Source organism: Ceratotherium simum, chromosome 15, assembly GCF_057802395.1.
Source record: "Ceratotherium simum simum isolate JZ-2026a chromosome 15, ASM5780239v1, whole genome shotgun sequence".
In the NCBI taxonomy this organism is placed as follows: domain Eukaryota; kingdom Metazoa; phylum Chordata; class Mammalia; order Perissodactyla; family Rhinocerotidae; genus Ceratotherium; species Ceratotherium simum.
In genome coordinates, this window is record NC_141914.1 from 27,663,150 (window position 1) to 27,687,277 (window position 24,128).

Sequence of the window (24,128 nt, forward strand, 5' to 3'; positions counted from 1 at the left end):
GGGCGCGCGGCGGACGCCCCCGGGCAGGGGCGGGAGTGGTGGAGGGGCCGGCCGGTTGGCTGTGAAAGGGGCGGTGAGCGAGCTCCTCTGGTTTCCAGGCGAGCCTTGGCCTCCCCAGCAGAGACGGGGCGAAGCGGCGGCGGCGGCGGCGGCCTTCGGGCCGGCTGGTGAGGCGATGGCGGCGCCGGCCCCGGGGGCTGGGGCAGCCTCGGGCGGCGCTAGCTGTAGCGGCGGCGGCGGCGCGGGCGCCGGCTCGGGCTCCGCGTCCGCGGGGGCCGGGGGTCGGCTGCCCAGCCGGGTGCTGGAGTTGGTGTTCTCCTACCTGGAGCTGTCCGAGCTGCGGAGCTGCGCCCTGGTGTGCAAGCACTGGTACCGCTGCCTGCACGGCGATGAGAACAGCGAGGTGTGGCGGAGCCTGTGCGCCCGCAGCCTGGCAGAAGAGGCTCTGCGCACGGACATCCTCTGCAACCTGCCCAGCTACAAGGCCAAGGTGAGGGAGCCCCGGGCCACGCCGCTGCCCCCAGCCCCGCTCCTCCGCCCAGCTCTCAGTCCTTCTCATCTAAGCTTCTGGGTCAGACGCCTCGCCTCCCTATCCCGCCTTTCCACCGCTCCAGTCAGTACCTTACCTCACCTTTCCTCTCCATAAAGATCCTCTTTTAGGATTGAAGTTTTGCTCCTTAACCCATCCTCCTTCCGTGATACACTTTTTAAAGGACCAGACGGTTTCCTATCCCTGGTTTCCATCACTCATTCTACTTTCCACAGCCTTTCCCCTTAAAGACAGACCATCCCCATTGTTGTACCAGTACTCTCATCCTATTTTTTTCTCCCTGCCCTCCAAATAGGCTTTATTAGATCATCTCGGCTGCCTTCACATTGGCTTTGTTTCTAAGACTTTTGCTTTCAACCCACCTTTTCCAAGTTCTGATTTATAACCATTTTTTTCTTTATTTTCGCACAAGTTCTCTTTAATTCACTCCACTATGTTTCAGGCTTATAAGTGAGTGTGGTCCTAGGCATCCTGCTAACTTTCAAGATATAGGCTTTAATAGAACATCCTCCCATCGGCGCCACTTAACCGTCATAATACTGCCTTTTCCCGCTGTTATTGGCTACTGCCTTGCCAACTTTTTCATAGTCCCACCTTGATGGTGTGTCTCTTCTGTTCTATTTGTCATCTAACCTGCTGATTCCGGTTTTGCTGCCTTTTTTCCTCATGGATTCTTGTGCATATTCCTGCCTTTCTCATATACAAATAGAAATGTCAAATGACAGGTTATAGTAGGGCTGAGAGGATTCTTCAGGCAATAAAAACAGAAGGCCTCAAGCTTGAGTTCAATTGGATGGATAACAGCTGTTTAGTATAGCCGTCACCAAGAGCATATGTGAGAGAGGATGAAGTCTGACCTAGAATGTAGTAAACATAAAAAATATATCAATAACCCAAACAGGAAAACATCCCTTTTTAATGCCAGACTGCCAATGGGGGTCAGAGGCAGAAGTAAATTATTTTTTCCACATGAAATAGATGTAAAATTTATTCTTCTGTAATAAAGCAGGTTTTATTTTACTAGATAAGGAATGTTGCTGTTAAATATGTCAACTGTCAAGTTGTTTTTCTATCAAGTGAAATAATGTGTTAATTTACTAGGACAATATTTGTACGTGGTAGATGCTCGAAGGATACTAGTTGTAATTTATATAGCAGAGTGCAGAAGATTGCAGTTTTGTCCTACTTTGCCTGATAAACATGTAGGCTTCATAAGTTTTATTTAGTTTTTATTTTTCCATAAAGTTTATTGTTTTTACTTATTTTTAATTAAGACATTTTTGTAATTGGTCTGTAGTAGATATGTTCACATGATTCAATATTCATATAATAATATGTAATAGATAATGTGTTCATGTGAGTCAACATTCAAAAGAAGCAAAATAGTATAAAGCAAAATGTCTTCATTTTGCCCTTGTCCTCCAGCCACCCCGTTTCCCGTCTTGGAGGCAGCCTGTGTTACCTATTTCTTTTGTATTCTTCCAGAGATATTTTAGGATTCTTAAGTTTTTAATACTTTGTGTGTCATGCTACTACGTGCACTATAGATATTGTAGACTTGTACTAATCACACATTCGTTCAGATGATGCAGGACTTTTCTTGAATATCTTGAGGATAAAAAGATTAATTCAAAAGAAGTCAGAGAGCTTAGTAAGGAAGTTCTCAGTTTAGTAGAGGAGAAAAAAAATGTATAGAAAGAACTAACACATGGTAGAAATTGCTTCTAATTGTTAGAGGTATAAAAATATATATATACTAGAAGTTGAGTGAAAGGTTTGAGGTTGAGATTGTATTTAAGCTGAATTTTAAAGATGGGGAGGATTTGAACATTTTACTAAGAGGAAATATCCTGCACAAAAGCAGGACAAGAGGAAAGGAAAGGCTTTGTACAGCATATATTTTTATTTAGAAAAATATGAGTGCCAAGCACTATGCTCAGTTTTGCAGAAGTAAGGTTGAATAAAAACAGACACAAACTCTTATAGATGTCTTGCCTTATGGAGCTTACAATCTAGTGGGGGGAAATGGATATTAATCAAGTAATCACATAGTTGTAAAATTGCAACTGTGGTAAGTACTATGAAGGAGCGATACATGGTGCTCTGAATGTCAGTAATGGAGGATTTGACCTAGGAGGGTCAGGGAAGGCTCTCTCTGAGGAAATAATGCATGAACTGAGACCTGAAGGATAAAGATAAATAGGCCAAAGAGAGAGAGAAGAGCCTTCCAGGAGGGAACCTGATGAGTATGAGGGACAGAAAATACATCATTGTGGCTGGACCATGGAGAGCAAAGGTGAGGCAGGTTTGAGATAAGATAGAAGAGGTAGACTGTGGCTAAACTCAGGGGAAGCCATTTTGAATTGTAAGGAAGAGGGAGTTAGGAGAGTCAGGTTTGGTAATATGATTATTTTGCATTTTTAAGAGGTTATTTCTAACTTCAGTATGGAGAACAGATTGGAGGAGGACCTTAGAAATATGGGTAGGTGAATTAGGAGGTAGGTAGTGGAGGAGATGAGAAGAAATTTAGGAGAGATTTAGAAAGTAAAATCTACGGGAGCCGGCAGTAGATTTGAAATAGGGGTGAGGAAAAGGGAGGAGCTAAGGATGACTCCTAGGTATCTGGCTTACATAATATAGGAATCACCTGGACCAGATTTAGGAGGAATAACAATGAGTTCAATTTTGGTAGAGTAGAATTTACAGTGTTTTTGAGACATCCAAGAGATTTCAGATAGGTGGCTGTTACAGTTTGGAGCTTAGGGGAGAGTAAAGAGATATAAAATAGTTTAGTTAGACTGAATTGAAGTCGTAGGATATATGATTTTAAAGGTAAGCTGAAAGTAGATATATCATGGAGGTCCTTGAAATGCAACCTTCAGTCTGTAGTTTGGGCTTTGTTGTACAGTTGGAAGCCACAGAAGTTTGAACAGAGGAGTGACAGAAGAGGAGCTGTGCTTTAGAAAGACTAGGCCGTAAGATGACTTAGAGAGGGCAGAGGTTAGTGCCTGTACTAGAGGTACTTAAGGCCTGAGCAAGTGTATAGAAGGGAGAGGGGGATGGCTAGGAGAGCAATTCTTTGTGCAGAGAACAAATCCACATAGGTGGACAGCTGACTAGGTGAGTGAGATGAGGAAGAAGGAAGAATGAGGTGGGATTTCCAGGGAGCCTGGGTAACTGCAAGAAGAATGGGAACAGGCTTGGGATAGCACAAAACCGGAAAGTATTTGGAGTTGTCAATCATTTAGGATTTGTCATCTTTTTTATAAGTTCATATTTTACATGTCACCAAGTAACATCAATTTTTCTAGTCATACTTAGCATCTAACTATAATTCTCTAAATTTCAGACTTAGGTCCTAAACTAGATATTAAGTCTGTTTGCTATAACATAAAATCCAAGTTGTGCATGAAACTGTGAGACAGGAACTATAGATTATTTTTATTTGTTAATTTGTGTATTTATTTTTCCATTTCATTGGAATTTTTCAGTATCCATCTCTGAAAGATAAGAACACAACATAATCACAGTATCATTATCACATCTAAAGTGTAAAGAAATTAACAATAATTCCTTCTTGGTTTTTTTTTGTGTGTGTGTGTGACGAAGATCAGCCTTGAGCTAACATCCATGCTAATCCTCCTCTTTTTGCTGAGGAAGACCGGCTCTGAGCTAACATCCATCGCCAATCCTCCTCCTTTTTCTTCCCCGAAGCCCCAGTAGATAGTTGTATGTCATAGTTGCACATCCTTCTAGTTGCTGTACGTGGGACGTGGCCTCAGCATGGCTGGAGAAGCGGTGCGTCGGTGCGCGCCCGGGATCCGAACCTGGGCCGCCAGTAGCGGAGCACGCGCACTTAACTGCTAACCCACGGGGCCGGCCCAACAATAATTCCTTAATATAAAAAAATGCAGTGTTCAAATTTCCAATTATCTCATAAATGTCAAATGTTCTATTTTTAATTTTCAGTTTATTTAATCAAGATCTATATAAGATTCCTATGGCAAACAGTTTATGTGTCTCTTAAGGCTATTTTACTCTACAATTTGACCCTCTGTCTCCCTCACCTCCCACCCCTGCAACTTATTTGTTGAAGAAACCAGGTTGTTTACCCTGTAGTGTTTCTTTCAGTCTGGATTTTGCAGATTTCATTCCCATGGTGTTGCTTAACATGCTCTTCTGTCCTCTTTATTTCCTATGGAGGTTTGGTCAATTTAGGTTAGATTAGATTTTTGGGGGGCAAGATATTTTTTACTAGAATCAAGTGGTTGAGGTGTATACAGAATCAAGTGTTGTATGGTGCAGACTATCGTGAGTAGGAATTCAGGAGAGAGAAATAAGGGGGATTGGGTAGTCCTGGTAAAAGTAGCCTAGTGGGGGTGGTAAGACTGGAGCAGGTCCTAGAGGATATGTGGAAGGAGAAGGCAGTTATGATATTGCAGACAAGAACAACAACATGAAGTTAGAGAGGGAAATAGGAGGAACCGGATCTGGAGGGCTTTGCAGGCCAGGCAGCGGGCAGAGATAGGATGGTCACCAAAAAAGAATACGGTAAAGGATCAGTCCAGGGTAATAGGAAGATGTCATAGAAGTTTGAGGAAGAGGTGGTAACAGTGTCAATATGACAAAGAGAATAAGAATAGAGAAAAAGCAATTGGTATGTACAAGAATTGGGGAATAGGCTTAGGTAAGTATTAATTAAATATTTTATAATGAGTTAACTGTCTTGATAGTAATCTCTTGAGTTATTTAGGCCATACTTAATATTTGGGGGACATTTTACTCCCGCACTTAATCCTATTCTTCTGATCTTTTAGGTGCTTACAAGAGTATTACAAATAGGAACAGGTAGGAAAAAATGTAGGACTATTTCAGCTTTACAGCCTCCTTATGAAAACATGAAATACCTGAAACAAGCAGGCGTTTTTTTTTTTAATCTCTCTGCTGTGGAGTGCGACAGTGAAACAGTGAAGTACCGGCTAATAGTAAATGAACACTGGGTGAGGGGACTGGGTGCCTGACTTCTGTTTGGGGCTCTTGCTCTAACTAGCTGGTGACTTTTAGGTCTGTGTCCTCATCCCTCAGTTGGACTAGGTGACCTTTATGGTCCTTCCTAATGCTGAAATTCTATGAATCTAGAGTTCATTTCTCTGGTTAACTAAAACAGTAGATCCCAGCCTTCAGCTGCTTTTGGGTAGTTTGAATAAAGTAAAGAAGGGATTTTTAAAAAACGTACAAACCAAAAGCTTTGAATTATTAAAACGTGAGGAATTATTTTTTGTGCAGACTAGCAGTTTTCATACTGTCTTTATTTTGGAAGCTTAAAAAACTGGTGACTACTGAATGTCAGCTAATCTGTCCTATCACTAGTAGCTGCTCTCAATGACTATCTCTTTATAAATTCTAGTGGTTGCATTTAGATGCTATCTAGGCGATTATTTGATTTGGTAAAATGAGAGTGGTGCTGTTTTAGTGTATGAGTAATACCTAGCAAGGAGGCTGAGGATCTAAGATAGTTTGTGGTTATTAAAATTTTTCATAAACTTTAGAGCAGCTATGGCTAAGTTTTCTATTTTACTTAAAATAATCTGTTTGGTGACAGCATTGCCAACATGAAAACTGTGCATCTCTTAACTTTTTGATAAAAGAACATCAAATATAAACAAGAGTATTGAAAATAGTTTAATGAACCTCCCTATACCTATCACCAGGCTTTGCCAATGATTAATTCATGGGCAGTCTAGTTTCATGTTTCCCCCACCCGCTGTCCCACTCCAACCCTGGATATTTCAGAGCAGTTCCCAGATATCGTTATGTCATCCATAAACATTTCAGTATTATCTTATAAGGATTCTGTGTATATCTTCTGATATTTTAAGAAGTCTATTTGGAGAAGTTATACTACGGTTTAGAATTTTGGTCAATAATGAAACAGTTGGCAGTTATTTTAAATGTTATATGATTTATTATATGTTAATATCCCATTTTGAAACTTTAGCCATTTTTTGGAAATACTTATTGTATTATTTAAAAATATATAACTTTATTAATAGTTTAAAAACATGTAGCCTAAAGTTTGGGTACTTTTTTTGTTTAAGAAAAATGAAATTTAGGGCCGGCCCCATGGCTTAGTGGTTAAGTGCGCGTGCTCCACTGCTGGCAGCCCGGGTTCGGATCCCGGGCGCGCACCGACACACCGCTTCTCCGGCCATGCTGAGGCTGCGTCCCACATACAGCAACTAGAAGGATGTGCGACTATGACATACAACTATCTGCTGGGGCTTTGGGGAAAAAAAAAGGAGGAGGATTGGCGATGGATGTTAGCTCAGAGCCGATCTTCCTTAGCAAAAAGAGGAGGATTGGCATGGATGTTAGCTCAGGGCTGATCTTCCTCACAAAAAAAAAAAAGAAAAATCAAATTTCTATTTCTTTGGTCTGTTTTTTATCTTTTCAGATACGTGCTTTCCAGCATGCCTTCAGCACTAATGACTGCTCCAGGAATGTCTACATTAAGAAGAATGGTTTTACTTTACATCGAAACCCCATTGCTCAGAGCACTGATGGTGCAAGGACCAAGATTGGTTTCAGTGAGGGCCGCCATGCGTGGGAAGTGTGGTGGGAGGGCCCTCTGGGCACTGTGGCAGTGATTGGAATTGCCACAAAACGGGCTCCCATGCAGTGCCAAGGTTATGTGGCATTGCTAGGCAGTGATGACCAGAGCTGGGGCTGGAATCTGGTGGACAATAATCTACTACATAATGGAGAAGTCAATGGCAGTTTTCCACAATGCAACAATGCACCAAAATATCAGGTGAGAAACTGGACATTTTCTCAGATGTGGGCCTTTGTCAAATCGTGACTTAATTTGTTTTAAATTTACAAAATTTGTTAGAGCTTTTTATGTCTTTTTGGTAATTTTTAAATAAAGAATGTAACTGGCCTTTTTTGTTACTCTAATAATAATCTTTTAGTATCTCAGTATTTGTTTCCTAATACATATTTGACTTTGAGCAGTCCATCTTTGCTCTAAATCAGAGGTTGGCAAACTTCTTCTGTACAGGGCCAGATAGTAAATATTTTAGGCTTTGTGGTCCATATGATCTCTGTCATAACTATTCAATTCTTATTATAACACAAAAGCAGCTGTAGATAATATGTAAATAAATGAGCATAGCTGTGTTCCAATAAAAGCTGTTTATGGCTGCAGGCCAAATTTGGCCCAGGGGCCTTAGTTTGCCAATTCATCTTCTAGATTTTCATCTTTCCTATATCATGGCATATCCAAATCTACTTTTTCTAGACATCTCACTGCCACAAATGCGCCTGTGTGCAGGTATACACATACTCACCCTCTGCTACTTATTAATCTGTTTGTGGATTCAAAGCCTCTGGAGGTGTCAGTGATTTCTATAAACACAGACAAGTTCAGGCAAACTACTGCACTTTTTTATTCTTTCATCTTAGGCTTATGCCGTACTCATTTGATTCTAGGGTCAAAATTATAATTCCTATTTGTAAAAGCTATATGATTACCATAGATTTAGCAGAGTCTAAAACAATCTGAAAAGACTGTTAAAATACTCTGATGAGAAATTGGAAATTTTAAGGAATTAGAGATTGTGTATTTTGGTGGAACATGTGGCCTGAAAGCTCTAGCCTCAATAATGACCTCAAGTCAGGCATACTAAAGTAGAAGAACTAAAAATATACCTCATTTCTTGAGGTATAAAAGCCTGGAAGGATTTTCTTTCATAGAATCCTTTCTTTTTTTTCTTTTTTTTTTTTTTTTTTGTGAGGAGATCAGCCCTGTGCTAACATCCGCCAGTCCTCCTCTTTTTTTGCTGAGGAAGACGGCCCTGGGCTAACATCTGTGCCCATCTTCCTCCACTTTATATGGGACGCCGCCACAGCATGGCTTGCCAAGCAGTGCGTCGCTGCGCGCCCGGGATCCGAACCAGCGAACCCCGGGCCGCCGCAGCGGAGCGTGCGCACTTAACCGCTTGCGCCACCGGGCCGTCCCCTAGAATCCTTTCTTCACTGTCCTTTCAGGCTCTGCACTTACCCTAAGGAGAAGGGTGTTTGGACTTAATAATCATTGAAGATAAAGTCCTGTGACCAGCCTTGTGATGATTTTTAGTGAAAGTCCTTTAGTCTTTGTTTTTCAGAAAACATACTCTGTATGATTTCAATCCTTTTAAATTTATTGCGACTTATTTTATTCCCAGCATATGATTTATCTTGATGAATGTTCCATGTGTGCTTGGAAAGAATGTATATTCTGTTGTTGGATGGAATATTCTATAAATGACAGTTAGGTCAATTTGGTTGATAGTGTTCAAGTCTTCTATATCCTTACTGATTTTTCTTTCTACCTATTCTATCACTTACTGAGATGAGTATTGAAATCTCAAACTAGACTTGCTCATTTATCTATTTCTTCTTTCAGTTCTGTCAGTTTTTGCTTCATGTGTTTTGGAGCTCTGTTATTAGGTGCATATACATTTATAATTGTTTTATCTCCCCACCAGATTAACTCTTTTACCATTATGAAGTGACCTTCTTTGACTATGGTAATATTCCTTTTCTTCAAGTCTATTTTGTTTGATATTAATGTAGCCACTCCAACTTTCTTATGCTTACTGTTGCAAGGTCTCTCTTTTTCCCCATCCTTTTTACTTTTAATCTGTCTTTGTATTTAAAGTGCATCTCCTAGACAGTGTATAATTGGGTCTTTCATTTTATCTAACCCAATCTCATAATCTCTGCCTTTTGATTGAATGTTTAATCCATTTAAATTTAATCTAATTGTTGGACTCCTTGATATTGTCCTTGTCTCTGTGCCTCTGGAGAAATGTTCTTTTTTTTTTTAATCTTTTTTCTTTCTGTTTTTTTGGATTGGATAATTTCTGTTGCTCTGTCTTCAAGTTCATAGATTCTTTCTTGCCATTTCAACTCTGCTATTAAGTCAGGCTAGTGAATTTTGGTTATTGTGCTCTTCAGCTCTAGAATTTTTATTTGGTTCTTTTTTTATAGTTTCCATTTCTCTATTGAGATTCTCTATCTGTCCATTCATTAATACTAGATTTTTCTTTAATTCTTTACATATATTTATAACTGCTTTGAAGTCTTTGTCTGCCAAATCCAACCTCTAGGCCTACTTGGAGTCAGTTTCTATTGATGGCTTTTTTTCCCCTGAGGATGAGTTGTACTTTTCCTGTTTCTTTTTTCTTTTTTTTTTTTTTTTGTGAGGAAGATCAGCCCTGAGCTAACATCCATGCCAATCCTCCTCTTTTTGCTGAGGAAGACTGGCCCTGAGCTAACATCCATTGCCAATCCTCCTCCTTTTTTCCCCCCAAAGCCCCAGCAGATAGTTGTATGTCATAGTTGCACATCTTTCTAGTTGCTGTATGTGGGACGCGGCCTCAGCATGGCCCAAGAAGCAGTGCGTTGATGCGCGCCGGGGATCCGAACCCGGGCCGCCAGTAGCGGAGCTTGGGCACTTAACCGCTAAGCCACGGGGCCGGCCCCGTTTCCTTTCATATCCAGTAATTTTTAAATTTAAAACTGGACATTGTAGGTAATATGTAGTAGTAACTCTGGATTGTTTTTTTCCTCTAGAAATTGCTTTGTTTTTCTGAAAACTATAAAGTTTTCTTGTTCTAGTAGGCAGTTAACTTGCCCGGACTCAAACTGTAAACTCTGTCTCCCACACGGTGTGCAGCAGCTCATGTCTTTTTCAGGTTTTTTGGCTTCTAGCTGCTGCGTTTTCAGCCTGATTCCCTGGGGGTTTCCCCTGTGTCTGTGTAATATAACGGTCACACAAGGATTCGGGCAGTTTATCCTCAGATTTTGGCGCTCATCCTCTTTGTGTTTCCGTTGCTTCTGGAGTTCCTTCTTTAAGTTTCCAGTTGCTCTGCTATCTCCAGGTTTTGCCCTCTGACCCCTAAGGCTGGTAAGACCTGCTTCCTGCTCCCTGTGCTGTGTGCATGCTATATGCTCAGTCAAAGGTGAAGCAGACTTGGAGATTTCACCATTAGCCATTCTGTCTTCTTAGTGTCATCTTTGGTAACATAGGGATAATTTCTAGGATTGATATGAGGATTCAGTGAGATAATACAAATAAAGCACAAAACAAATACCCAACAAAATATTATCTTTTCATTTCTATTTTTTTGTTGTTATTGTTTGTTTTGTTGGTGGCAATGTGATGATGATGATTAGGTCCGTAAAATGGGGTATGAGTTAATCTGTGAGTTGGGCAAAGGGAGGAAAAAAGCAGATATTGGTAGTTTGTGATAGGAAACTGTGTGATAGGAAATACAATAAAAGGAAGTAACAGCAACAGCAGGAATTATCATAATTGGTAAGTAGTAAATTATGATTTTTAATTGCAAACGTTAGGACTTTCTGTTTCCAAGTATGTAGATGCAACAACTTTTCATAGATGCAAATTATAAAGATAAAACATCCTTATTTCTTTGCTTACTTTTCCAAATGGGAAGATAACTGGATACATTATGCTTCCAGTTTAGATTAACAATCAGTGCTGCTGTTTTTATAATAAACAAATGTATCAGAGCAGTGGCCTACAAAGTGACTATTTAATAAACCTATTGTGCATCTTTAGTATCTGTAGTCAGATATGGCTATTCATGATTCTGTAAGTTCCACATTGTACATAGAACTGTTTTGTAAACTTTAAAGGCTGTTTTATTATAGTAATTTTTTGTTGTGGTAAAATATGCACAACAATATTTATTATTTTAACAATTCATAAGTGTACAATTCAGTGGCATTAAATACATTCACAATGTTGTGTAACCATCACTACTGTACCCCCAAATTTTTCTTCATCCCCAACATAAACTCCATACTCATTAAATAGTAACTCCCCATCTCCCTTCTCCCAGCCTCTGGTAACCTCTGTTCTACCTTCTGACTCTATGAATTTGAATATTCAAGGTGCCTGATATAAGTGGAATCATACAATATTTATATTTTTGTGTCCGGCTCATTTCACTTAGCATAATGTTTTCAAGGTACATCCATGTTGTAGCATATATCAAAATTGCATTTCTTTTATGGCTGAATAATATCCATTGTAGGTATATACTATAGTAATTTTAAAAGGTTATTTGGATAGCCATTTTCTGGTAAAATATACCAAATTATGGATTTTAGTGGTAACCTTCTTAAAAAAAGCCTGTAAACAGAATAAGTAAAATCTGGGGATTGTTCGGGGGAAACATTTAAATTTTCAGTATTCAATGTAGATCCCATGCAAGTCTTAAATTAAAAAAAAACTATCAAAACAAGCATTTGTGATGAAATTGATGTGTGTTCTTTCTTCTAGATGTTTCTCCCTGACCAAAATACTCTTCTTCTGAAAAGTTCTCTTCTGGTTTTTCTAGATAACTTTTAGGATGTATATTCTTAATAATATTTTCAACTTATTGATTTGTATCATGTTTCTTCTAGCTATGCCCTTGGTGGGTTTTCTTCTAACCATTTTTTGATGTTTCTTTGCAGATAGGAGAAAGAATTCGAGTGATCTTGGACATGGAAGATAAGACTTTAGCTTTTGAACGTGGATATGAGTTCCTGGGGGTTGCCTTTAGAGGACTTCCAAAGGCCTGCTTATATCCAGCAGTTTCTGCTGTATATGGCAACACAGAAGTGACTTTGGTTTACCTTGGAAAACCTTTGGATGGATGACAGTGGCTTTCTTGGGATGAAAGACAGAGTGGAGGAGATACCTACTTGTGGAAAGTAGAATCATGAAGCGACAGTGTCATACATGCATGCCCAAGAAACATCCTGAAAAACACATGAAATTGTTAACTGGAGAAACAGCTTTACAGCCGAGATTATCTTAGTGTTTCCTCTTTCTACTGGGCCAGAAAAATCCTCAGGGTTGCAGTTGGTTGAGTGGGCAGTTGACATATGCATGTTGCAACAGATTTTGTCTCTAAGTTAGCAATGTGTTATTTCCAACTTTTAAGGTGAGATTTTAGAGATGCTATCAAAGGGATAAGATAAGGAAATAGCAAGATTGTTAAGTAGTGTGTTTGTGAAGAAAGACTGATCCTGTTTTACAACTGCCTGTTTTTTCTCCAGACCCTTTTTTCCAGCCAGCTTGACTATTAGAAAAGTATGAAACTGGTTGGATTTTATTTAATATTTTTAATATATTGAGAAGCATGGTCTGCCTGGACTGCACTTCTCTAACAGTGAGGTGTAAAATTGTGCAGCTATTTTAAAAGTTGTATATACAATGTGTGTGTAAAAAAAACTGTATAAAAAAAACACAGGACAAAGGAGTTGCTTTGTTCTAGTTCACTTTCTTAAAAACCACTACATGGTACAAAATTAGAATAACATTTAGGGACAATTGGATAACTACAAAGAAGAGGATTTTAAGAGGAGATGTGTTGTATTGGCTGATTTTGTGTTATATTTGGTTTACAGTTTCCATAGCTATTACAGTCTTTTTTTTTTTTAATGATCAAAATTGTTGTAAAGATCCCTCAATCTCCTGGCTAACGATGAGGGAAGGCAAATCTATTTCTAATCATACATAGCATAAATCAGTAATAATAATAATGATAAAGTGCATCTTATAGTATCTGGTTGTGTTTTTTGGCCTTCTGAGAAAGTGTCTCATAACAACACAGAACATTGCCATTTGCTCTTATAGGACTCAAATATGAAAGCTGTTAGTTACAGACCTTAGGAAAAGAATTGATTAATGGTCCCTTTATTTTGTAACTTTATAATGCTGCAGATATTATAATTTTTTTTAAATTTCATATTGTTTACATCATGCAACAATCTAAGCCTCAAACTCTTCATTGGGGTTATCAAGGAAATGTTTACTCATGCACCTGGAAACAGTGCCAACCTGAACCCAGGTTAAGAATATGTTCTTAATCTCATTATAGGTAATTGCCCCCATGGGACTTGAAATGAAACACCTTGTGCTGAAAACTTCAGGTTGGCAATATTTTGAAGGTTTCATTGTAGAAGAGCTTAACATTAATTCCTATTCTGAATTTTTGACTTAATAAATATGATTTCACTAATACTCTTTCAAATTAATAATCTAACATACATGAGCTGAGATTTTCTTTTGTTAGAAGAGAAACAAACATCATCTTTCTGTATGAAAGTATAAATTGTATGGTTTCAGATACATCTTTGTGATAAGAATTGACTAAGGCAAGTGGAATCTTTGTGCTTTTTAGGTTATTGCTGTATGTATATTTTGTTTTAAATCTAATAAAATTAGGGACAGCAAGCAGCTGACTAGGGTTCTTGGGTTGCTCCTTGAGAGTTAAGATTATCAGTACTCCTATGAAGCAGGGGATTTCAGTCATGAGCAAAGATTTGTTTTTGCCATCTGACAGGTTTACAAATATTTATTATGTATTTGGTATGTTGCTTAAAGGTGAAATCTGTTAAAGATCCTTTTTGATATCCATGTTAAGAAATCTGAAAACCATGTTTAGTAGTACAGAGTGAAATTATATGTGAAATGTATTAGAGAATATAGCTGCTACAGAAATTGACTTTTCTTGGTATAGAACAACTCAATTTGGCAGTTTAAAATTTAATTAAAGAAGAGAACTAGTTCAGGATGAAGATTGAGCTAGTTAGAAAACTATAAGGTCCTTTAAGCACTTGTTTCTTTTTCAGATTGTGATATAGCCAATTGCAAGAGCTTTGCTGAGAGTTTTGTTCATAACTTCTGTTTTGTCTTATTGGTAAACATTCATTTGTAACAAAGTTTTGAAGGTGCTGAATGGAACACAGAAACACATGGTTATTGCATATTGAACCTAGAATTAAATAATTGCCTAAATATTTAAAAGCCATTCTTATCTCAGAAATTTAAATTTCCTAATATCGCATTTGCAAATTTTATAAAATGGAGGTTCATATTTACCATGAGCATCAGGGGAATGAAGAGCCTTCGTTTATATAACCTGATAAGTTAATTTGTTACTGGAGACCAGTAGTAGCTGTACAGAATATTAAAACGAACAGCTCCAACGTTCACGGAAAAGGAATCTCTTTTTCATTGGTGCTGAGAGAGCATTTAGGTAGAAGACAGTTGCACGTGAAGACTGAGTGTAAATCATCTACACCAGTGGTTCTGAACCTTAGCTGCACTTTGGAGTCTTGTGCGTTTTGAAAAATATTGATGCTTGGGTCCCATACCCTAAGATTCTGATTTTGGTCTGAGATATGACATGACCATAAGGATTTTTTTTTTTAAACTGCCTAGGTGATTTCAATATGCAGCCAAGGTTGAGTTCTAAATTCACCTTAAGTTTTCTCATCTGCAAAATGAAAAAAAAATCCTTGCTCCCTCCCTTCACTACCTCACAAGGATATTGAGGGTATAGGAGAAAATAATGGGAAAGTGCTTGTGTGATGGATTATAAGTGCTATTGAAAGGCAAAGTAGTATTTGTTGTATTTCAGCTGAAACTATGATCAGGAAAAAATGTGTAATTGAGTTTGCTTTGTTAACTTGGGAAACCGGGAGCATTTTCTTTGGTTCTTAACTTTAGTGAAGCATGCAGATGTGTAAGCAAACATTACTATTACTCTTATTCATACTATGGTCTTCTGTCATACTTGAGATAGGCAGTTTTAAATTATCTTGTTTTGCATAGGAAAGAAGAAATATTAAGGGTTAACGTCTGTAATGGTCAATGGCTCATAACTCATTAAAACTTTTCATACAAAGAATTCTGTGGTTAAAATATATCATTTCATAGTTGCCATTATTTGTTCATTGTCTGACTTTTGAATGTTAAGCCATTTATTTCATCTCCTTTCTTCTTATTCATGTAAGTTTAGGTATAGATTTTATAAAGTACCAAAAGCAAATAGGTTTTGCCCAGTTGAATACTTAAAGTTATGGCTCAATTATTAGACATCCTCTGCCTCTTAGATATGATGTGTCCTGGGAAAGAGTTTCGAAAATAACAGAGCCGCAAACCATATAGTAGGTATTATAATTAACTTTTAAGTGCCCAAACTGCTGTTTATATAGACTGTAATATTAATTTTTGATCATTTAAAAAATGAACAGTTTAAAGAGATAGAAACTTAAAGACCTTCTTTTAAAGATTAGTATTGAGACAATTACTTCCCAGAAATCAAGACCACCACAATCAGGACCACTTTGAAGCCTTCCTGGAAGGAACAGTCCATTCCCAACCCAAATACTACCCTCTATAAAGCATTCCTCAATTCCTCTGGCTGAATGTAATCTATTTCTCCTTGAAATTTGCCTATTTTTATATTTTATCTGTACTTAACTCATGCTATATTACTTTATATGTTGTATAAATTTATTTATATTTATTGATTATTTGTTGGTGTTTTATCACTCCTAAACACCTTAGGACAGGATCTCTGATAGATTCATCTTTATGCCCACATCATCTAAGCCCATTAGGTAGGTGCTCACATATTTGCTGATGGAACGGAGAAAGAACTATGTAGGAAGACAAAAGCTCCTCTGAAGTTACAGACCACAGTAACAAAAGATAGATGTGAAAGAAGTTCTTTCTGTGTCCTGTCCAAGTGAAGCACAAAGGAAAGGGATGCAAATCTGAGGCTAATAAGCAAGAAATAATGACTGTGAATGCATTTTAGCCATTCCCCTTTATGCTTAACTATTCATAAACTCTGATTTTTAGTTCTTGGTGTAGATTTCATATTTGTTTAGAATTCTATATTTTAATTTTTTGAAATTCTGTTGTTTTGCTTTAGTTTCTTAATAAAAAGTTAAAACAAATATTAACCTGTGATTACTTACATTTAAAACAAGAAACTTGTTTATACATTAGAAAGAAAAACTGGGATACCTTAGTAGCCAAATGTGATAGAAATTACGTTTAAATGTCATGGCTTTTAATAATGGAATCCACATTTCCCAAGTTTAGAATGGAACGTGGACAGGAAGTAGTAATTCACTAGGATCCTGTCCCCTGTCACCTCCACCCCCAGCTAACAGTTGTTTGATAATGAGGTTGTTTGCCAAGAGTTATGTGAGGCAGGCATGGCTGAACAAATGGCTCCTGTGATCCAAAAACTTAGAATAATCAGTTGATCATGTTGCTAAAAGTTGCTTGATTTATTAATATGTTAAAATTTATACAAAGGATTTAAATTTTCTAAAAGAAAATTAAGTAGGTGTAACATTTCTGTATTTATCTTTTTGTTTAGTGGAATGAGATACCAGGGACAGATTTACCAGTCTGTTGTCCTAATTTCTTTTTTGGATCCTCCCCCAAACCGTTTGCTTTTTATTTAATGTATTCATTAAAATATAGTTGAGAGCAACACGTTCTCTCCTCTTCAGAATATAGTGTGTTGAAAGAAGTAATTTCTCAGGATTTAAGATTTCTCATTAATCAGCTTGTGTATATAGGATTTCATGATGAGTGACTTGAGAAGTAAAAATCACTTGGGGAGTTTTTCTTAAGTCATCCTGTTGACAATCCTTAATTTCTCTTTCTTTTTAAACAAGAAAACATATAAGAAAATGATAGGAAAGTCACGTCCTGTCTACCTAGCCTATGATACGTTACTCAGTAAGTCACGTGGTATTTCTGCTCCATCCTTTCCTCTATAGATAAAATGAGGGATGAAACTGAGTAATGGGAAAGGTTTTGAGGTCCTATCTCCCTTGAGAAAGGGTCGCTGAAATACTTTGTTAAAATGTTAATATCCAAAGTTAGATTAATTAGAGGCATATTGTAATGGGAATAGGCTAGATATCTTTGTTTATTTTAATGTAGCTATCTTGTTCACATTTTCCAACCAACGTTTAAAAGGTCTTTTATTCATCTGTGCCTCTTTGTTGGTCACCTTTACTTTTGAAGGAAAGGATGCTTAAGGTTGGAATGAGAGTAGTAAATGACTTCATTCCCTGCTTTCAACAGGCCAAAGAGTGATACAGTTCATGACTAAGTTGCCCAGAGCAGTAAGGGGCTTGGACGGAACACTACTTGCTGAAAGGCACGTTGGTAGCAGAGACTGGCTATGTTGGGTTTTTGGAGCAGCCAAATGTATCCATTCTTTCAAGCACAGCTTGCAGGAATAATGAACTTCCACATGGAACCAATGGTGACTCCCTAGGTCACTCTAGGTTTTATGTGACCGTAGCTGAAACACGGCTTCTGAAATTATGAAGATCTCCCTGCCCACCCAGGTGCTAGTCACCCACCTAGTAGTTTAGAAAGAATGAAAGAAGCAGAAAAGAAATTCATAATTCATTAAATATTTTTATGTACCTATATGTACCAGACTCTTGCCAGGTCCTAGGGATTTAGAGATGAGAAAACAAAACAAAACAAAGACATGGTGTGTTCTAAAGTTGTTCACAAGCTAGTGAGAAAGCAAATGTGGAAATAGACCACCATGAAACAGTGGAATAATTGCTTTAATGGAGTTATGTATGAGGTCCAGTGTGGCAGAGGAGAGAGGGAGTATTTAACTTAATCTGGAGTGATATTTGAGCTAAGACTCAGCTCTTAGCTAGGTCAGTGAGGATGCATCCACTATTGTAGGCAGATGGAATAGTGTGTATGATGATACAGTCATAAGCAGATCCAGTATGTATGGAAACGGTGCATGCTGTAAGAGTGGTGGGAGAGGATATGAAACAGGGGGATTGGGACCAGATGGTAATTGTGATGCTAAGGAGTTTGGGCTTCATCCTATTTTTCATGAGGAAACCATTCAAAGGTTTTCAAGTGGGGGCATGGCATGATGCATGGTGTTTTTCAATGATTAGCTGCAAAAGGCAGTAATAGAAAGATGGGAGACCAGTCAGGAGGTCTAGGCAGGAAAGGATGAGGACCTAAACTAAAGTGACTGTAAGGATGTAGAGGAAGGATGTATTTAAGAGATATTGTGAAAGATAAAAGGACACTATTTGTGTGTAGAGGATGAAGCACTTTTTTTGATGTGGACATTTGGGAGAATAATAGTAGTCTTTATTAAGATACGGAATTGAACAGGAGGAATAGATTGCAGGAGGAGGCAATAAGTTCAGTTTTGAACATGTTGAATCTGAGGTAAAAATACTCAAAAGGCAGTTGGAACTAATAAGTCTGGAGTTAAGGAGAGAGGAAGCCAACAGGCCACTGAACAGCGAGTGAGAGCTGCCGATGTGTTGCTTTCCTCGTTGGCTCGACCAGCAACACTGGACTCCACAATCCAGTGGGCAGAGTGAGGGGAGGGGAGGCCTGGAGTACGTTGAAAGGACAGCCAACTGCCTCTCTAAGTGGGCTCCACCAAGTAAAGGCTGGTGGGTTTTTTAGATTTTGTTGTAGCTCTCGTGCCCTACGCCTCTGAGGAACAATCTAGCACTTCAGATTTTTCAAGTGCCTCATTTTAAATTTTTCGAGGAGCTCAGTAATTTTCTGTCATTTTGGTTTTGAGGAAAGAACACTGGAGTTCAGTTCAGTAGTCACAGGTTCTAAGTCCTGGCAGTGCTGCCAGCCCTGACACAATTCCTGAGCAGATTCCGTCTCCTCTAGGGCTGTTTCCTCATCTGCTCAAGTCAGGAGGTTAACCCAGCTCCATGGTTCTCTTTTGAGATGCCCACTAGAATCACCTGGGAAGCTTTTTATTTTTTAAACAGCTTTATTGATATACAATAAGCTGCATATATTTAAAGTGTACAATTTGATAAGTTTTGACATATGTATCTATCCATCACCATCAAGATAATATATACCTGAGAAGCTTTTGAAAGATAAGATGCCCAGGCAAATTAAATCAGGTGGAATAGGGGGATGGACTCAGGCATCGGTATCCGTATTTTTCTTTAAGTTCCCAGTTAATTCTCCCCTGAATTAGGAGATCACTATTCAGGACTGGCTTTTTTTAATTTTTTTTTTTTTTTTAATTTATTTATTTTTCCCCTAAAGCCCCAAGCAATAGTTGTAAGTCATAGTTGCACATTCTTCTAGTTGTTGTATGTGGGACGCGGCCTCAGCATGGCCGGAGAAGCAGTGCGTCTGTGTGCGCCCGGGATCCGAACCCGGGCAGCCTGCATCGCAGCGCACGCACTTAACCGCTAAGCCACGGGGCCGGCCCAGGACTGGCTTTTTTTAAACAGCTTGAGAGTTGAGGCAAAAATCTCTGTTTTATGACCAAGAAAGTAGATATAGAAAAAAAAAACTCTAGCCCCAGACTGAGAGCAAATCGATGGCAGAGCCAAAGCTAGTACCTAAGGCATCTATTACCTCTTCTGTTGGTCCTTCTGTCACCCTAGGGAGCTACATTTAGGCAGACATTTAAAAGAGAGCAGTGTCCTAATCAGGATTCTTTCAGGGACGGTGGATTTGGTGTCCTTCCTGAATCAGGGTGGCAATGAAATTTGAGTGCTAAACCAAAGCTAAGAAGCTGCACCTGTGGCTTATCACATCTGAGAATCAAAATTTTTACCTCTGTGAAAAAAAAAGAGATATAATCATTGAAAATTGCTGCAGGAAAGAAATAATAAAACCTGGTGTTATGGGTTGAATTGTGTGCCCCTGAAATTCATATGTTGGAGTGCTAATCCTCAGTACCTCAGAATGTGACCTTATTTGGAAATGTAATTAGTTGAGGTTACACTGGAGTAGTGGGGGCCTCTAATCCAGTGTCATTGGTGTCCTTATAAAAAGGGGATATTTGGACACAAACATGCACACAGGGAGAGAGAACACCACATGGAGATGAAGGCAGAGATGGGGACGATGCAGCAGAAGCCAAGGAAAGCCAAAGATGCCAGCAAACCACCAGATGCTAGGAAAGAGGCATGGAACAGATACCTCCCTCACAGCTCTCAGAAGGAACCAACTCTGCCCACACTTTGGTCTCGGACTTCTGGCCTCCAGAACAGCAAGAGGAGAAATTAAGCCACCCGGTGTATGGTATTTTGCTACGGCAGACCTAGGAAACTAACACACCTAGTAAGTTTTCTCTCTACCAATTCTCCCATTTCTCTCTGGAGGCAACTTCGATGCTGTGTTTGGATGTTCACTGGAACAAGGGGTAAGGCCAGGGACTATTTCAGGGATGTCATACATTTGTTGGAAGGGCTTCTGTCAGGTTGATTGGTAACCCAGTGTTTGTAAAGTACATAGTGTAGTGGTTAAGGGCATGGATCCTGGAGTCAAGACTACCGGATTCAAACCCCAGTTCTACCACCTCTCTGCAGCTCTGTAACTTTGGAGAAGACATTTGATTTCTCTGTGCCTCAGTTCCCTTATCTGTGAAATGGAAGGAAGAGTGCTACTTCCTATAAAGGATGTTGTGAAGTTGAAATGAAAGGCACATTGACTGCTTAGAACAGTGCCAGGAACATAGTAAGCACCCCAGACATTTCTCATTATTATTACCGAATTATTCTAGAACGGGTAAATGTTATCAGGAAGCAAACACGAGAGAAAAGCAATTTTTTTATGTGGGGGGTGTGTGTGTGTGTCTGTGTGTGTGTGTCTGTGTGTGTGTGTGTGAAAAACAAAACTTTTAGCTCATTTGGTCCTCAGACTAGGAATAGGAAACATTTAAAAAAATATTCCAAGCAACAGAAACTTGAGGTAGTTTAAGCAGAAGGAGTTGATTATAGAGATACAGAGGTGTCTCACAGAGGCCAATGGCAAGAATGCAGCTGGACTTCATGAGAGACTTGGACAAGGCAGTGGAAAGTCATCAGGAGCCTGAGATTATCACCTCCTCCTTGTCTCTAAGATGTCTCTTCATTCTTTCCTTAAACTTTCTCTTCTGCAGAGTCCACAGTGTGGAAAATGGCTCCCTAAACCTCTCCTCCTTCTAGGAGATCAACCCAGGATGAGACTGGATTCTTATTAGTCTCAATACCAAATTCTGAAGATAAGGACTCCACTTCCCACCGCTAGTCCAATCAGCTGTGGTTCTGTCATGGGGTGGGGAGTGGGTCTGCATGGCACCTAGGAAGCCACTGGGGTCCCAGCTCTGTACCCGATGGCTGGGGGAGGGAGGGTGGAGGAGTAGGTGGGAGGAAGTCTCAAAGAAGAGAGGCTGGATACTGCACAAAGACACAAACAAACGTGCTTTTATTTCAAAATTTGGCCATATAAAGGGTAGCAGTTCTAGGGAGTTGAAAAGAAAAAAAGACAAAGGAGCTGAAAGGGGTAAGGAGAAAAGGATACAGAGGGGAGAGCAAGGCAACGCCATGGAGGGATGGAGGCTCACAGCACGACAGCACCCCGAGGGAGAGGACCGGGGTCTCGATGCCAGACTCAGCTCTGAGAGGCAACAGACACTGCCTGGGCAGCAGGGGCTGGTTTGCTAAATCGAGGGCAAGAATAAAAAGCTCAGGTCATTTGGATCTAGCGAAAAGAAACTATGCTTCTTGCCTCACGCTTCTGTCCCCCGCTTTAAGAGAGAGACTAAAGGATGATGAGGTTTGAAATTCAGAGGAAAGCCAGCTCAGTGATCTGCTTTTTGTTTGGCTGATCTTGAATCATTAGCTCCCAGCTACTCATTTTGAGCATTAAAAAAGAGAGTAATTGCATTGTTAACAAGCTACTCCCTCTCTTGTGGGCATCATGCTTACATATTTCACTGGATTCCTTTCCTGGAGACCCCAGAGTGTAATTTTGGTTGCTTTCAGAGTACTGAAGTGAATTGAGGGTCACAGCCTGGAGGGGAGTTTGGTGATGAGGTGAGGTGAGGGAAAAGACAGTGTCTTTTTCCTAAGGTGCTTTACACACTTAGAGACACTTTACCTCTAAAGCTACAGGTTTTGAGGTAGTAAAGGAGCTCTTGCAGGAAGGCAAGACTCTGCCCAGAGTGGGCTCAAGAGGACATACTGCACCTTCTAGACTCCTCCCAGCCCAAGCCTGTTTATGCCCCTGATTTCATGACCTATTGTGGCCTGCCACCCTAGCACCCAAGTCCTTGACTTAGTGAACCCCAGTGTTGCATGAGATATACTTATGCTAAAGAACTATTCATTGTTTATCTGAAATTCAAATTTCATTGGGTGTCCTATATTTTTATTTGCCAAATGTGGCAACCCTAAAACCCAGCCAGAGGCCTCTTGGCTAGTCCTGACTGTCAGCAGCCTTACCCTTCTTGACGCTTGGCTTTTCCGTGTAGCATCCTGAGAGCAGCCTGGCTCTGGGCTCCTGGTCCTCACCCACGCACTCCTTATCTGCGGCTGTACGTGCCCCAGCAGGAGAGCTGGGTCTACTGCTGCTGCGGAGGAAAGCTTTCAGCATATTTTCTTCTTTCCTTCCTCTGAGAGCACCTGGCACCAAGCTGGCAGGCTGGCACCATAGGCTGAGCCTGAAGGTAGAAACTGGCAGAACTGCATCTCAAAGGAAACGGCCCAAGAGGGGAAAATGTTGAAACAGCAAAAATCTGTGGCCTAAACTCAAAGCACAGACTGTTGTAAATATCCTTCACTTTGCAGGCTGGAAGGAGTGGACGTTTTTAGTTATTTGATCCTTTCCCCAGTTAGGGCTCCTGGTTGCTCTTTCTCCTCTCACCTGTTTAGATACCTCCTAAGGACCCACCATGAGCACCACACTATCAGGCAGACACAGACAAGTGAAACTTGCCCTCAAGGATCTCATGGCCCCGTGAGGAAGCCAAGACCTGTCTAAATAGCTGTAACATATGGTAGAAAACGGTAATGCCCGAGGGCAGCGCAGAGAGAATGCTATGGGAATTCAGAGGAAGAAAAGGGCATTTTGGGGTGAGAGAGGGGTTCAGTCCAAGCAACTTCACGGAGGAGGTGTCATTTGAGCAGACCCTCAAAGGATAAATAGTATTTAAACATCTCTCAATTTGCTAAGTAACAAATTGTTTTTTTTTTTTTTTTTTAAAGATTTTATTTATTTTACTTTTTCCCCCCAAAGCCCCAGTAGATAGTTGTATGTCACAGCTGCACATGCTTCTAGTTGCTGTATGTGGGACTCGGCCTCAGGATGGACGGAGAAGTGGTGCCTCGATGCGCACCCGGGATCCGAACCCGGGCCACCAGCATTGCAGCACGCGCACTTAACCACCAAGCCACAGGGCCGGCCTAAGTAACAAATTGTTGAATGCTAATTCATTAATAGCAATTTACCAACTTGTCAAATGACCACCTCACTAAAGCCTTGTTTCTTTTACTATTTGTAGAATTTATAGCAATTTGGTTTTTACCAAGGCTTCCAAATATTCGGTTTATTATTATTTTTAAAAATCTCAGGTGATGTTCATATCCTAAATGTCGAAAATACTATAAGGTTGATTTCTCTCTTCCACCCAATTTTAAATCCATTTTGCTGCCTCCTTGGGCTTCTGTGACTCCGCTGACTTGATTCCCACAGGTACCCCCTTCTGCAGACACATGCTTGAAGCTTTCTCTGTCTTGTGTCTCTTCCTTTGTAATTTTGACATCTTTGAAATAAGAAGAGCGAAGAGGATAACAACAAACACCTATGTGCCCACTAGTCAGCTTTAACAAGTCTTCACATTTTGCTATATTTGCTTCAGATAGTTTTTTCCCAGAAACGAAGTAGTACAGA

At 39.7% G+C, this 24,128-nt stretch overlaps 1 protein-coding gene across 1 annotated transcript; it reads left to right on the top strand.

The window, feature by feature from the left end:
- Positions 1-49: 49 nt before the first annotated feature.
- On the top strand, positions 50-15,341 carry FBXO45 (F-box protein 45). Its single transcript, XM_004424530.3, has 3 exons — positions 50-490; positions 7,005-7,361; positions 12,080-15,341. The coding sequence occupies exons 1-3, from the start codon at positions 176-178 to the stop codon at positions 12,263-12,265; spliced, it is 858 nt and encodes a 285-aa protein (XP_004424587.2). The 5' UTR covers positions 50-175; the 3' UTR covers positions 12,266-15,341.
- The last annotated feature ends 8,787 nt before the right edge of the window (positions 15,342-24,128 follow it).

Bases quoted from the DNA above. Each gene is read 5' to 3' on its own strand.
- FBXO45 (XM_004424530.3), top strand. From the start codon at position 176: ATGGCGGCGCCGGCCCCGGGGGCTGGGGCAGCCTCGGGCGGCGCTAGC. The intron at 491-7,004 runs GTGAGGGAGCCC...TTATCTTTTCAG, and splicing joins TGCCCAGCTACAAGGCCAAG to ATACGTGCTTTCCAGCATGC. The intron at 7,362-12,079 runs GTGAGAAACTGG...GTTTCTTTGCAG, and splicing joins ACAATGCACCAAAATATCAG to ATAGGAGAAAGAATTCGAGT.